Source organism: Sporothrix brasiliensis, assembly GCF_000820605.1.
Source record: "Sporothrix brasiliensis 5110 chromosome Unknown Cont20, whole genome shotgun sequence".
Lineage (NCBI taxonomy): Eukaryota > Fungi > Ascomycota > Sordariomycetes > Ophiostomatales > Ophiostomataceae > Sporothrix > Sporothrix brasiliensis.
In genome coordinates this window covers 1469940-1484270 of record NW_024467139.1, presented here as the reverse complement: position 1 = coordinate 1484270, position 14331 = coordinate 1469940, and the positions used below count along the sequence as shown (strand labels likewise).

At 56.7% G+C, this 14331-nt stretch overlaps 3 protein-coding genes across 3 annotated transcripts; 1 reads left to right on the top strand and 2 right to left on the bottom strand.

The window, feature by feature from the left end:
* Nucleotides 1-343: 343 nt before the first annotated feature.
* On the top strand, nt 344-6253 carry SPBR_06320 (uncharacterized protein; the record flags this gene model as incomplete). The annotated part of the gene is made up of 1 exon (XM_040764577.1): nt 344-6253. One exon carries the CDS (start codon nt 344-346, stop codon nt 6251-6253), a length of 5910 nt encoding a protein of 1969 aa, XP_040616390.1.
* A 511-nt stretch (nt 6254-6764) lies between these two features.
* Nucleotides 6765-7844, bottom strand: SPBR_07528 (uncharacterized protein; the record flags this gene model as incomplete). The annotated part of the gene is made up of 1 exon (XM_040765782.1): nt 6765-7844. The coding sequence occupies one exon, from the start codon at nt 7842-7844 to the stop codon at nt 6765-6767; it is 1080 nt and encodes a 359-aa protein (XP_040616389.1).
* Nucleotides 7845-9408: 1564 nt separating this feature from the next.
* On the bottom strand, nt 9409-10098 carry SPBR_07841 (exosome complex component CSL4; the record flags this gene model as incomplete). Its single annotated transcript, XM_040766095.1, has 1 exon — nt 9409-10098. The coding sequence occupies one exon, from the start codon at nt 10096-10098 to the stop codon at nt 9409-9411; it is 690 nt and encodes a 229-aa protein (XP_040616388.1).
* Between the last annotated feature and the right edge of the window lie 4233 nt (nt 10099-14331).

Genomic DNA, 14331 nt, shown 5'->3' with positions numbered 1-14331 from the left:
ATAGTGGGTCCAGGACGGGCGCGTGAATGAGCTCCTTCGACGCTGTCAGGTCAAACGACATCACCACACTATCACGCTGTGTTTTGGCTTCAACGTCGCCCCAGCTGCACGGCAAACCGACGACAACGACAACGCGATCCAACCTGTGATACCCAAATACGCACCGCCGCTCACATGTCCGCCTTTCATTGACGCGACGGCTTTCGCTACCGCTACTGCTGGGGGCCGCATTTTGCATCCCTCGTCCCACGACGATGCGCTTCACTGAGAACACTTCTTAAGACCTTACGACATTTCTCATCTACCTCTTACTGTCGTGCCGAACACCAGAGACGCCGTCGCCATGTCGGTCGAGAATGGCGGCGGTCGTGACGGCGGTGCGGAGACGTCGGTGGCCGCGATACTTTCCGCGGCGACCGTGACGCCAATCGCGCAGCTCGGCCCTGACTTGACAACCGCCTCCGACGGCATCTCACGCGCCGTCCGTGGAGACGTCACGATTGTGTGGCCCTACAACTCGGTCAACCGCTCGCTCGCCTTCTTGCTCGCCGAGCCCGACGTCCGCTTGCGCCGCTCAAAAGGCCAGATCCGTGTCCAGCTGCACGGCGCGAGCGCGACCGCTGTGGCCGATAGTGGTCTCGGTGGCGGCGATGAGCTGCTTCTGAGCTTGCACGGAGCAAGCTGGTCCAAAGACGAGTCCTCCCTGAAACTGCCAGGCTCGCGCGTGGAGTGGCAGCTGGAGTTCCGTGGGCGGATTGTCCTGCAGGCGAAAGTAGGCGAGGCACAGGAGGCGCATGCGATTGATGTCGACCAGCCAGAGGAGGCGGAGGACGTAGGCACGGAATCACGAGACGGACGGGACGCCACCAACGGCCACGCTTCTCTCGACCATCATGCGCGGGCGCCACCATCCTCACCGCCCATCGGCGATTTATTCCGCCTGCCCATGTCGCCTCTCCCGCGGCCGACCTTGAACGACGAAGAATATGCGTCGCCTGCGTTTATCAAGCGTGCAAGGATCTCATTTGGCTCGCTGTTTGAGCCCGGCTTCGACGTCTTTGAGGACGACGGCGGCGTACGTGGCAGAGGCCGGAAACGGACGCGCTTTGGGCGGCCGAGCAATGCCTGGCGATACAGCAGCCAGTCTGTGAGCCCGGAACCCGAGCCAAAGCAGACCACGCTCTCGGAAGACGAGGATGACCGCGACAAGGAAGAGACAGAGGAAACACGCCCATCTCCGCCGACAACCATGGACGCCGCGACACCGGCACCTGCGCCTCGGCCAGAACCGGAGATGACGACTGTCACGACAGAAGCTGCGGCCGCCCCCGTCTCGCCGGCTCCGCGGACACAAGGGCAGCCCCAGTCGCGCCTCGAGAACATGCCTTCGTCACCGCCTGTTCCTACATCGCAGCTGGACACGCCTACACCCGCTCTTCGCCAAGACAACGGACCTACGTCGACTATACCTGTCTTTGGCCAAGTGCAGATGGGAAGCATTCCCAATCCCTTTGCCACCAGCGAGCGGACCGCATCTGCTCTTTTCGGGGCGTCTACGCAGCCTGTTGGCAGCAACCCGTTTGGCGCACCGTCGCTCCCGGCCACGAATGATCCTTTTGGAGCGTCCGCGCCTGTCGCATGCACTAGCAACCCTTTTGGTGCTCCACACCCTGCGGAAAGTAGCAATCTTCCTTTTGGAGCACCTGCTGTGGTGCCGTTCGGGACCTCTGGCGCCGATGCATTGGGATTTGTGCCCGACGGCGCCCTGTTCAACGACCATGTCCGGTTCCCATTTGGTGATCCTACTAATTCTTTTGACCATCATCACCATCAGCAACAGCAACAGCAACAGCAGCAGGGCCACGCTCAAGATACCGAGGTGGCCGCTTTCCCTCCACCTGCTACAGACGAGCACTTTGGCGAGCCTCAGTACCACTACCCCGAACCACCGTCCCAGCACACAGCAGCGCATGGTTCCTCGTTCGGCCATGGCGACAGCGGGCCCGACCACCCCTTGCATGGTGGCTTCGGTGTGCCCGGGGCGCCCACCGAGAAGCCACAACATGCTTCTCCGTCACCACATCCACAATCGAATGAACCGCCGCAGAATACTGGCCAGGACCATATGCTTGTGTGGCCGATCAGTGCGCCTACCTTGGACGCCCGACATGCGGAAGGCTCCATACCGCCGGCAGAGGCTACAGCATCAACAGAGAGGCACAATGACGCCGCGTCGTCGTTTATCGCGAGCGGCGCAAACGAAGGCGTCTTTGAAGACGACACGCCTGTGACGGCGACGGACCTGCCGCGAGAAGTGGATGCATACGGCTACAATGACCGGCGCTACCAGAATGAAGACGAGGAGCAGATGGTGGGTATGGCCGACGAGCACTCCAGCCGACAATCTGGAGAGGACGACCTGGAGTCCGACGGCCCAGAAGAGGCCGAGCCAACGGACCACCTTGTTGCAGAAGGCGACGAAGGGAAAGGGGCCGAAGACGACGCGGAGGGCGACGAAGTCGACGGTGAGCATGTCGAAAGAATCGATGAAGATGGTGACAGTCCAGTGGGAGAAGACGAGGAGAGCGACGAAGGCGTGGATAGTGCGGTGGAGCAGACGGACCAGCCGGGCGACGATTACGACATGCGCAACTATGCCAACATTGACGACGACATTGGGGACGGCATCGATGTCGACGACCAAGGCGGTGCCGCGACGTTTGACGGAGAGGGTGAGGAGGACGCGGGAGACGAGGAAGAAGAGTACGACGAAGATGCCGATGCAGAGGCCGACGACGACCGCTATGCTGCTGCACCCCAACACAGGTTCTCAGCAGACAGCGACCAGGACGACGACGAAGAGGAAGCAGGAGGTGAGGAGTATGACGAAGAAGACGAAGAAGGCGGCGAACGATTTGAAGGAGAGGAAGAAGACTATGACGAGGAAGACGAAGAGGAAGAAGAAGAAGAGCAAGAGGTTGAGGACGACGAAGAGGGCGAGCATCCGTCGCTGGGCTTCCAGCGACCTCGGCTGTATCAGCCGCCTGCACGACCATCTCAACCGGCGCAGCCAGTCGTGATCGATTTGCTGTCGGACTCTGACGACGATGCACAGCCGCCTCCTCGACAGGAATCGAAACATCCTGTTTCTGAGACGCCCATTCCGCCACCCACTGTTCCGGGATTTGGGCAGCCATCAGGCGTGCCAAGAGGACCCGCGGCAGCTTCAACTCCTCCGGACGAAGACGAAGAACAAAGCGAGGAAGACGAAGTGGAAGATGAGGAAGAGGAGGAGGAGGAGGAGGAAGAGGAGGAAGAGGAGGAAGAAGAGCTTGAAGAGGAGGAAGAAGAGCTTAAAGAGGGGGAGGAGGATGAGCCGGAAGAAGAGGGAGAGCCGGAGGGAGATGGTGCTGTCTCCGTTCGTTCTGACGGTGAAGTAGCGGCAACGGTTGAACCGGAAAACGAACCGGAAGACGGACTCGAGCAAGATGCACCGGCTGCCGACGCTGACTCTGAGTTGGAGGACGAGGTCGAGAAAGAGCTGGAGGCCGAACTCGAAGCGGAACTCGCTGCGGACGCGAAAGAAACCGAGAAGGTCGAAGAGCCGGATAAAGCTGAAACGACCGAACCGACTGACGGGATGAACGAAGCCGAGGATGTCCTGCCTGCTGATAAAGAGACGGTCGAGGCTGTTGTGATTGAGGAGGCAAACGATGCCGAGAGCCGGGCTGCTGAAAACACAAGGGAAATGACACGAGATACCACGGAGCGGCCAATAGCACGGGAGCCCGTGAAGCCAGCCGTTGAATCTTTAGCGAGAGACGACGACAGCGGCGTGACTGGCCCCGTTCTCGAAAGCCAGGACCAGCAGGACATCGGCAGTGAAGACGTGGTGATGGCTGAGGCCGAAGGCGACATACCTGAGGAAGACCGCTCAGACCAACCCCCCACCGAGGTCGTTGTCGAACTGCCAGAGGCCCCAGAAGCGCCAGAGCCAGCCCATAAGACGCGCAGCCAAGCCGCCCGGCTGGCTCAAGAAGCCACCGCTGCTGCCTCTACTTCAGAAACGCCATTCTCTCCGCCGCCAACACAGCACGTTTCTTCCCAGGATGGCGCCACTGGCACGGCGCCTGGCGAGGTGCAGTCCATGTCTGCTACTCAGACCACAGAACAGGCTGACGTTCCCGCTGCACAAGTGCATCTGCCGACGCCAATGCAGACACAAGACGGCGGGACCAGCAGCTTTGGACGCCACGATCACGCCGACCAGGCTCAGCTCAAGTCTTTTCGACACACAGACGTGACGTCGATCGCAGAAGACGACGACATTGACGGGCAGATCCAGAGCCAGATTTTGACGGAGATGGCAATGAGTTTCGAGTTTGAGCAGCAGCAAGCGGACGTCGATATGCGCAGTGTGGCCAGCGGCGGCGACGTTGACATGGCCGACCACGACAACGTGGACGGCGACCATGTCATGGGTGGAGAGTCGACACCAACACCACGCCAAGCCGGTCACGATCAAGACCATGGCGACTCGATGCATGTGGATGCCGCTACGGACGTTGACATGCAGAGCGCTGTCTCGAAGCAGTCAGACATTGGCGTCGAAGACGCCGACGAAGTAGACATTATTGTCACTGAACCGGCACCCAAGGGAGACACCAGCGATGCAGCTGTTGCTCAGTCAGCCGATGCGGCGGCCGAAACACGTGCCAGGGACGCGGAGGCAGCAACAGCGTTACACAAGAACAAAACGGACGACGGAAAAGAGGAGACAACAGAGGAGCCGCCAGAACAAATGACGTTGTCCAAGTTGCCTGAAGAAAACGACGGCAAACTGCGTCTTCCAGTTAACACAGACGACACAGCCGCGACTTCCTCTTCTCCTGTCGCCGAAACTCGCCATACAATGTCTCTCCGCTCGACGAACAGCCGTCTGCGGCGGAGCCTCAGCCCGCAGCCGGTCGTGCCCAGCGGCACCGCCACCCTCGATGCCAGCAACAAAGCGTCTGCTGCTGCCATGACGGCCGCCGTGGCCGACGCGACACCGGCGGAAGAACCCGACCGAAGCATCCAGATTGCACGCGGTGCGACAATGCGGCGGTCTAAGAGAGCGCGTGCCGCTCCAGACGGAGCGACGGCGACCGGCGCAGTCGATCATGCACCGGCGTCGACATCCGCCGCCAAAACACGGTCTGCCGCTGCCACAGCACCGGCCGCGGCTGTGGACTCGACCCAAGTAGACGGTGCTGGCGACGACGTAAGTGTCCAAGTTGCCCGGGGTGCGACTTCTAAGAAGCGGCCCGCCTCGAAGGCGAAAGACCAAGCAAAGGACAAGGACAAGGACAAGGAGAAGGAACAGGAAAAAGAAGAGAAAGAAAAGGAGACCGTGGCCAGCGTGTTCATGGCCCCTCCGCCTCCTTCCATGGCCGAGGTGAAGCTTGCACTCGACCGCTGCCGCGATACTGTACCGGACTGCGTGCCGCTGCGAAACCTGCGGCCGCGTCTCCGGACGCGACTGGACGTGGCCGTTGTCGCCACATCGTCGTCAGACGACGCGCCGCCACGGCGCACACGCACGCGCCAGTATGCCATGACGCTGACGGCGACCGATCCATCCCTTGTCGAGCACGTCTCGGCGTCGCGGCACCACCTGCATAACTTGCATGCGGCCAGCGGTGGGAGTCGGAGAGGAAGCCCAGCGGCCGTTGCCGCCAGTGGTGCCAACAACGCCGCCGACAACGCCAGCGACGCTGGCTCCGTGTCGGTCTCGCTGTCTGCTGCGGCCGGTGCGGACATTGACGCCATTGTCGAGGTCAGCGTGTTCCGCGCGCACAAGGACACGATGCCCACGTTCCGGGCGGGCGACGGCCTGCTGCTGCGGCGATTCGAGGTGGTGGCGCTGCACGACAAGGGCTTTGGTCTGCGGTCAACGGACGAGAGCGCCTATGCTGTGTTTCCGGCAAAGGCCGTCGCAGAAGGGGCGGGGGAGAGGGCCAGCCAAAGAGAGGGCGGCGACGACGTGCACATGCACGCCGCGGCTGAGAAGGATGCTTCGTCGCCGTCACCACCGCCCCAGGTCAACGGACCGCCTGTCGAGGACATGGATCGGGAGGCGCAGTTTATCGGACTGCTCAAGCAGTGGTACCGGCTGCTAGACGAGGGCGCACGAGCGCAGCTGGCGGCGGCCAACGCACGGTTTGCGGTGGTGGATGAGGCAGCCCGGGCGGCTGGTGGCGAGTCGCAGTAAAGAGGGCGTTGTGACGTGACGAAATTCGTACATGAATACCCGGCTCCCAAAACGTGGGCGTTTGGAAGGCATATGAGAACTGAACAGATAAGGCTACATGCATATATATAAATTAAATGAACTTGATATACGATGCTGTGGTGCGGTTGAAGAAGTTGAATACCCGTCTGTAAATATAATGTGTGCCAATTTGGTCGATGTTGTCTCCCTAGATTCCTGGTTTCCAAATACTATGTAGCCTGGTATAAACGCCGTGCCGAGTTGCAGCTGTCCTTTATGCTTTCCGACATGTCCAAGGACGTCCACGTAAAATGAAGTAGATCGTACCCTTTTTGCCCGCCCAAGACAGACCGGTCTCGTTTTCGGCCTGTTTTCCTCTCCCATGTGCCCCAGTCCCTTTCCTGGGAAGCCCTATCCTGCCAAATCCGTTTGTTCCTTTTTCCGTACCCGCATCCCAGAGCAACGTCGGTGTCGACGCGCAAACGCCAAAGCAATGCAACGCATCCCCGTCTTATGCAATCGCCGTGGTCATGGACAGTTTTTGCTTCTCGTGCAGCGACGCTGCGTCACTGCGTGCTGGTTTTGTGCGCTCGCTACCACCATCCACAGCGCCCAGCATGGCTCGGAGTCGCTCGATGCGGTCCATGGCCTGTTCCAGCCGCTCCAGTCGCCGCTTCTTGTCCGTGTCGCGCTGCTCGAGGACGGCAACACGGGCTTCGAGGCGCGCGCGCGCACGCCGCTCTTCGGCCACCATTTCGTTGGCCTGCTCAAAGAGCGAGACGCTGAGTTCCTCGACCTCGCGACTGGTGTCCTGGAGACGGCCCTCGGCCTGGCGGCGCAATGTTTGCTCGCGCGTGAGAGCGTCGAGCAGCTCTTTCGTGGAGGGGACAGTGTCTGCCTCTGGTTGCGACGGCGGCTGCGCTGCAGATGGCGTCTTGCCACCAAAGAAGGGAAAGGAGCCGTACGGTGTCCTCGGAGCAGGCGATGTGGCTGTCGAGTCATACGCGTCACGGGTGGTGGTGGCCGATGGCGGCGGCGTCGGCATGCCGGCCGTACTTTGCGGCTTGCTGGACTGCAACAGCGGCTGTGGAGGTGGAGGCTGCTGTGAAGGTTGTGATGGTGATGGCGGTGGCAGCGACGGTAGTGGTGGTGCCGCCGCAGTGGCAGCCGCAGCTGCCTTCAAGTTGGGCGTTGATTTGGCCGGCCGGGGCGACAAGAGGGCCGACAAGCGGCTGGCGGCGCCGGCAGGCAAGAAAGTGGTGCGTGTTGGCGAGGCAGGTGTGAGAGGCGGGTTACCAGCGTTGTCCGTGGATGTGGAGGTGGATGTAGATGTAGATGTGGATGCAGCGGCACTGCCCGCTCCCGCCGACGACAGCTTTCGCCGCAGGGCTGTCAGTTCGTCTTCGTAATCGGCCCAGCGGTCGATGGCGGCGGCAGCCTTTTGGTCGAGCAGGGCAACCTGTGATTCCAACGCCAGGATCTGCTGGCGGGCCTGCCGCAGCAGAGCGTCGGCATCGCTGGCCAGGGGGACGGCGAAGCCACATTGTGGGCATGGGCACGACGAGGGCGAAGCCTCTCCAGCGGCGGCCATGACGGAAGAAGCACGTGAAATGGCAGTTTTTGTCGTCTTGTTCAGATGTGTTGACGCGGTCGTGATCGTCGTGGTTGTCGATGCCGCCGTTCGCTGGCTTAGCTGTCCCGCCACGTCGTCGCGTGTCGTTTCGATTACGCTTGCGGCGTGCCGCGCGAGAGGTCGTGTCTCCCGATCTCGTTGTGCTGGTCCAGCGGACGAACGATGCAGTTGACGAGATGTTGTCGAGCCTTCAAAAGGGAGGAGAGTCAACAAGAGGTCAGAATTTGTCACCTGCCTTCTCGGCGCCTAAGCGACAATGCCTCCTCTCAGGTCTCAGGCGGAAGGTGGCGTTGTTGCAGTTGCCCGCGCCTTCCCCTCCTGGTAAGGATGTGCCTGTGGTCCGCGTGCCATGGTTGGGTGTTTGTTGGTTTATTTTGGGCAGGAGTCCAGGGTGTCCCCTGTGGCATGTGCGCCATTACGAGGAAGGAAGCCCATACGGCCCACAACTAAGGTGGCATTGCCATTGCCCGTAATGCTTCAATTGTAGCCATGCGCTGCAGCCCCCGAATTTACGCCATAATGCGTGACGTCAAGCGCTTGTTCTCCCCTGAGCCAACGGCGCGTTTTTCCACCAGGGGTTCACGACCGGGTGTCGCCAACTGTTGCTAACAGACAGCGGCAGAGCGGACACCAATAGTCTACAGGTCACTAAAAGGGCTATAGTTTTGCCGATCGCATTCAACGTCGGTTCGTGACTGTGACATTCCTTGGATGTCTGGAACGCTGTGCTTTTGTTTTCTTTTGTTTTCTTTTGTTCTTCATTGTTCTTCATTGTTCTTCATTGTTCTGCTCATTGTTCGAGTCCTACTTTTATTTCGTCTATTTTATTGCTGTGCCCTATGGGCGGCGTTTCGTGACGACAACTCCGTCAGTAACGTTACAGGGGCCTCCAGGGACACGGTAGCTTAACTCTTCCGAAAGACGCTCTCTATTTCGCTCCTCGTTCACCATCGTCTTTCAACCCATTCATTAGGAAGGAAAGATCCGTTCCTGGTTTGTTGCAAGAAACGGGCAGATGGCTGCTGCATTAGAGATCCAAGGATCCTCGCCAATCGCTGCCTATCCGCGAATCCGCAAACCCATCGCAGCCGCTTGCAAGATAGCACAATGGAGTCTATTTTTGCAAGCCGCTCGCAGGAGCATCGCTTGTCTTGCCGTTTTTGAACTGGCCGTTTCCCGGAAGCATAAACGGCATTGGAGGAAATAGTGCCCGGGGGCGGCAGAGTCGCTACCATGAACGGCCGCATGAATGATGTGCAGCCAAGGTTTATGCACTCGTCGAACTGCCAGCTATGAGTAGTGCATCAACATGACACCCACAACTAGCCGTGGCTAAGCCGTAAAGTCGTATACTCGTCAGTAGAGAGATCCGAAGACATTCTCGAGCCGCGATTGAGTCGATTTGGAAGCAACCCCGGTCGTGATCGGGGCAGGCCACCGGGGAAAATAGACAATGCTGTGCTTTCATAAGATGTGTGTTGTGTTCCAGTGGCGAGGTGCACCTCCGAACTTCGTCCCTCCCTCAAAAAGGTCTTGCCACCTTGCGCAGCTCACTCAGGCCCGTCTCCGGGTCGATGTACTCCTTCCAGCTGACCGGGTACATCGGGCTCCCTGTCTCGCTCGTCGCCATCACCACGCCCAGCGCATTGCTCGCCGTCGACAGGTAGTAGTTGGCCTGGTCGCCCAGCGAAATCACTTGCGCCCGCACAATGTCGCCAGGCCGGAACGACTCGTAGATCTTGACCCGGTCTTTCTCCGTCGCCCGCACGTCCTGCGTCCGGATCAGCCCCTGCCACTCCGTGTCCAGCACCGTCTCGCCCACCACCAGGATGGCCACCACCGCCTGCTTCTGCGTGATGCGGGTCACACGGCACAGCACCGTGTTTCCAACGTCCGGCAAGACCTCGCCGCCATCCGCAACGGCCGCGCGGGACACGGAAATCGTCGGTCTGCGATCAATGCTGTCGGCTGCCGATGCCGCTGTCGGGACCTCGATGCGCGTGAGCCGCTTCGCCGGGCCGGAGGGAACCGCAGCACTCTTCTTGTCTGCTGCGACGGCCTCTGCCGACTTGGCAATCTGCACGTGTCCCAAGAGCGAGGCAAAGACATGTCCGTCCGCGAGATGTGTTCCAGGGCCTGGGAGGTACTGGCTGGCCAGACCGAGGTGCTGCCCGGGGACAGTCACCTGTCCAGTGGAAGCCACGACAGCCATGTTGCAAGTCAGTAAATAAAATGGCCAGACGAAGGCAAATGACGCGTCTGCGTGTGTTGTTGTGTGGTTCAGCTGCCCTTGTTTGTGTTGTCGCCTGCGTCCCACGTTGGTGTGAGCTGAACGGGCAGGAAGCTTTTTGCCGCTAGCTTTTTTTCTGCCCGGTGGCAGAAAGTGCGACCGCCTTTTTGTCTCCGATTCCTCCAACATTAATATGGGGAAGGAGGCAAGCAGGCCAAAGCACGCTAGTCTTTTTTAGATAATGACCTCCATCTTATATGTCGGACTCTGCTGGGAAACCATCAAGTTCTCTTTATTTTGTACGTCCACAGTATAGACAACGTAAGGTCGTACAATGCAGGATACTGTAAATGTCTTCCGGTGAGCTCTCAGCTCTTCTGGTAAGCCCTTGCATTGTTGGAGCAAGCTATTCTAGCTGAACAAGCCGAACGACAAGCCGAACGACAACACGCCTCTCAGATTGCCGTTTACTCGACAGTCGGTTTCCTGTATCTGTTTGAATCATCTGTTCTCTGACGTGAGGCTAGTCAGCTAGACAAGCAGTCGCATTGTGGCGTATTAATATAAAAATGTAAAGTGAAACAGGCGTACCTGGTCAGGGGAGCTGGAGTGGACGTCACGAAGTCAGGTCCCGCATGGAAGGTCATTGGAGGGAAGGAGAATTGTGTTGACCTGACGGGGCCATACGCGCGGCCAACTGTGCTTGCGGCGGGAACAATACGACGTTGGCAAGATGTATTGGTCCCCGAACCCAAAGGACCCAAGGATCGGAGATGAATGATTTTAAAATTGCCTCCTCCTCCCTTCTACCCCGTCAAAATAGTCACTTGGGAAGGGGCAAGTCAAGCGACGCCCAGCATGTAACGATGAGGTGAGGTGTAGGGTATATTTAAGTCAGATCTAGAGTCCCCCAAAGCTCGCCGAAAACTCCACCTGCCAGCAAGGCTGGGCAGCTGAATCCTCGACAGTCGGTAATCGAAGTTTGAAAATCGACAGTCGCCAATCGCCAATCGGAACGCACAAACACGATAGGTTGTGGTTGCTACCCGGGACATTGATCCCCGATTGACACTTTGCCTTTTCTGGTTTCCTGCCTTGCGGCTGCTTTTGCATGCTAGCTGCACCAGCTGCACCAGCTGCACAGATAGAAATTCTGCAGAACGCGTCAGCCCACGTTCTCGGAGACCTGCCGCGGCTCAACTCAAAGCACATGTCAAGAGTTAAATAACGTGGTGGGCTTTCATTTTAAATCAACAGTCGTCGTGGCGAAAACACAAGATAAGGAACGTACAGAGACCTGTCTGTTCATTTTATTCACCCCTTGTTGGCTGTAACTGCTGAAATAGGCTCCGTGCTTCTCGGTCTCCGTCCAATCGGCCTCGCCCGACTGCAAATTGGCCGGCCGATTGTTTATTTGGCGGCATTATTCCAGATGTCTCAACGGCATGCAATTACCGCTTTCCCGTAGGCTGCTGTCGTCTACTTGCTGAGATGAGCTAGATGGTTCAGTTTGCCATTTTCGTGATATGTCTTGACACCATTGGCCAAAAGTTCGATTTTTCCCTTTCCCCTTTTTACCCTGACTACGATGGTCCACTGGATTTATAGTGGCTATGTGTGACAGAAACATATTAAAAATAGCCTATGAAACCAAATGACAAAAATGCCACTGTGGATCTAACAAATGAAAGGAGCAGATAAAAATGACAGCAAAAAATTGCAATCGCATCACAAGACATGGGGTACTTATATTTTTCTGATTCACACAAACAAGGCCAAATAGCACTAATTACATAATAAGACACAGCAAACTAACTCGAGCTCCCGTCCTTGCGCTGCGGCCTCCCACACTTTTGACACAGACCACCAACGCGAGGTCCAGGTCCGTAGATCCGTGGACTGCGACGCTGGATCGGACACAACGTGGAGGGTTGGTGTGAGTGGATTGCAATGGCGGCCGCTGGGTTGGTTAGTGCGTTGCTTTGCATAAAACGGACAGAGAAAACTTTTTTTTAAGACGTGCAGGTTGGTCCAGCTTTCCACTCCACGCCAACTCCGGCGCTATCCCTCTCTAGATTGTCCATTTTTTCACGACTGCCATTTCGGCATTGGCTAATTCGATTGGACCGGAGGAACTACTGTCATTGTTTCGTCATTGCCAAAAAACACTGGAATAATTTCGAAGCCTTCCATGTCCTTATTGTTCTAGAAGAACAAAAAAAGCTTGGCAATCTCCTCTCCTTTTTGAGATTTTTTTTTATTTCGTCCCCAAAGACTTAAGCAATATCATATACATTCGTAAATGAAATTCAAAATATTTACATATAGGGTTTTACACTCTTCCTTAAGAGTCCTTCGACTAAGTCGTTAAATGCAGTTGGTGTAGTTTTATTACTTCACTCAGATTTACACCGACTCCTTGTCATTTACTTTCTATTACGTTTCATTACCAGCATCTATTTTGCCATGGTTTTATTTTTGCGCCTTGAGGTCCGTCTGTTTTCGTTGTCGTGGTTGCATGTCGACTCCTGTCACTTTCCGCGTCTACCGCTCACTTTTCTTTCCCCGGCAAAATCGAAACCGAGCACGGCGACTACGAACATTACATAGTATTTAACCCGCATTCAGTGCGTCATGCGCAGCCATACACATGCGCCCAGACCACAGGGACCATTTTCACAGTCCCAACGCCACGCCACCCTGCAGGGAAAATCAAGAGACGACCGCGCTAATCTCGGGCCTAGCCACGAGGTAGGGCTTGTAATTTTGGCTGCCCGGTAGCTGGCGCATTGCCATGTTTTTTTCTTGGTTGTGTGAATGCATTACTGCTTTGTTCCCTCTCTAGCGAGGCATCGGAGAAGTCCGACATGGACATGGCTTCGTTGCTTTCGTGGGGCCGTTACCAATTCCAGGTTTTTTATACGTTTTTCGCGTTTCACTTATTCGGCTTGTTCAGTCTACTTTTGTTTTCCTTTGGTATATTTTGTTTTCGACGTTTCTAATGTCTTTGTCATACGGAGTAAATACATTGTTCTTGCTGGTCTGGCCGTATTCCGTCGTTACTCCTTCCGTGTTTTGTCTAATGATCCGCCCATCGCACATGGCGCACGTAAACTCGTACGATTGTGCGGAGTACAACCGCAACAAAGCACTCGTCCGTTCCACAGTTTCACATCGAGGCCAGGATTGGTCCTTTACTTGACGGCTTCTTATGTGTTGTGTCTAGAGCCAATCCGCCGGAAACGTCCCTCAGTGGCTCTTTCCCTGCTTTTTGGCGGGACGGGACGTTTTCGGTTTCTCCTGCTTTATCTTATTCGTCCACCACGATTGTTCCTTCCCAAAGTCAACAGACTTACCCTCATCTAGTAGTTGCTCCCTTTACGCCAACGTCGAAACGTAAGAAGGTGCAGTGCCCATCCGCTATTAGTCCACTTTACACTCCGAATCTTGCCCTCCGTCTTGCCCTTTTCAGCCCGGAAAGTGCACTACGAATAGCGAGCTTGGAGTCGAGCGTGTATTAATTACTGTGTAGAATGTGCTGTGCAGGCGGTAGGCGGCACACAATCCAAGCAAAAACACTGCGCATACAGCCTAGGGCTTCCAGAGGCCAGAGGCTCAAATTCAAGCTGTATTTTACCTCTTTCAATTTCGCCGGTTCCCAAGGCAGACCACGTTATACCATCCTTTTTTAATATCCCAGAGAATGAGATTTCACCAATCAAAGACAGGCAAGGCGTTGTTTCTGTGTGCGCCATTGTGTTCAGGTTCGTTTGTCCTTGTCATTATCCTTGTCCAGGTCCTTGTGTGTCGTACTTGTGCTGCCTCTCACCATGTAGCGATGCCCGGTCGGTCCCTGACGCGCTGGTCTCATTGTCCATTCGTGCATTGTTTGTCCTCTGCGTATTTCACAGGTCATATTTTGTCATATTTTCTATTCTTGATGTACAGCGATGCAGAGATGGAAAGCAGCGATGTCCCACAGGCGGTGGGGAAGTTAAACACAATGAATCATGGAGGGTAAAGACACGATGAAACAACCGTTGCCCGGCATACGTTTTAGACCAGAAGAGGTCTACGCTTCGCAGTGGGAAAGCGGTGCAAAAGGTTGTCGTCAGAGCCACAACTCACACCTCGCCGCGCCACACTTCGGGCTGCATTTATATGTACATCCACAAAGGGAAACCACCTCGCCCTGACCCATAGACAACAAACAAT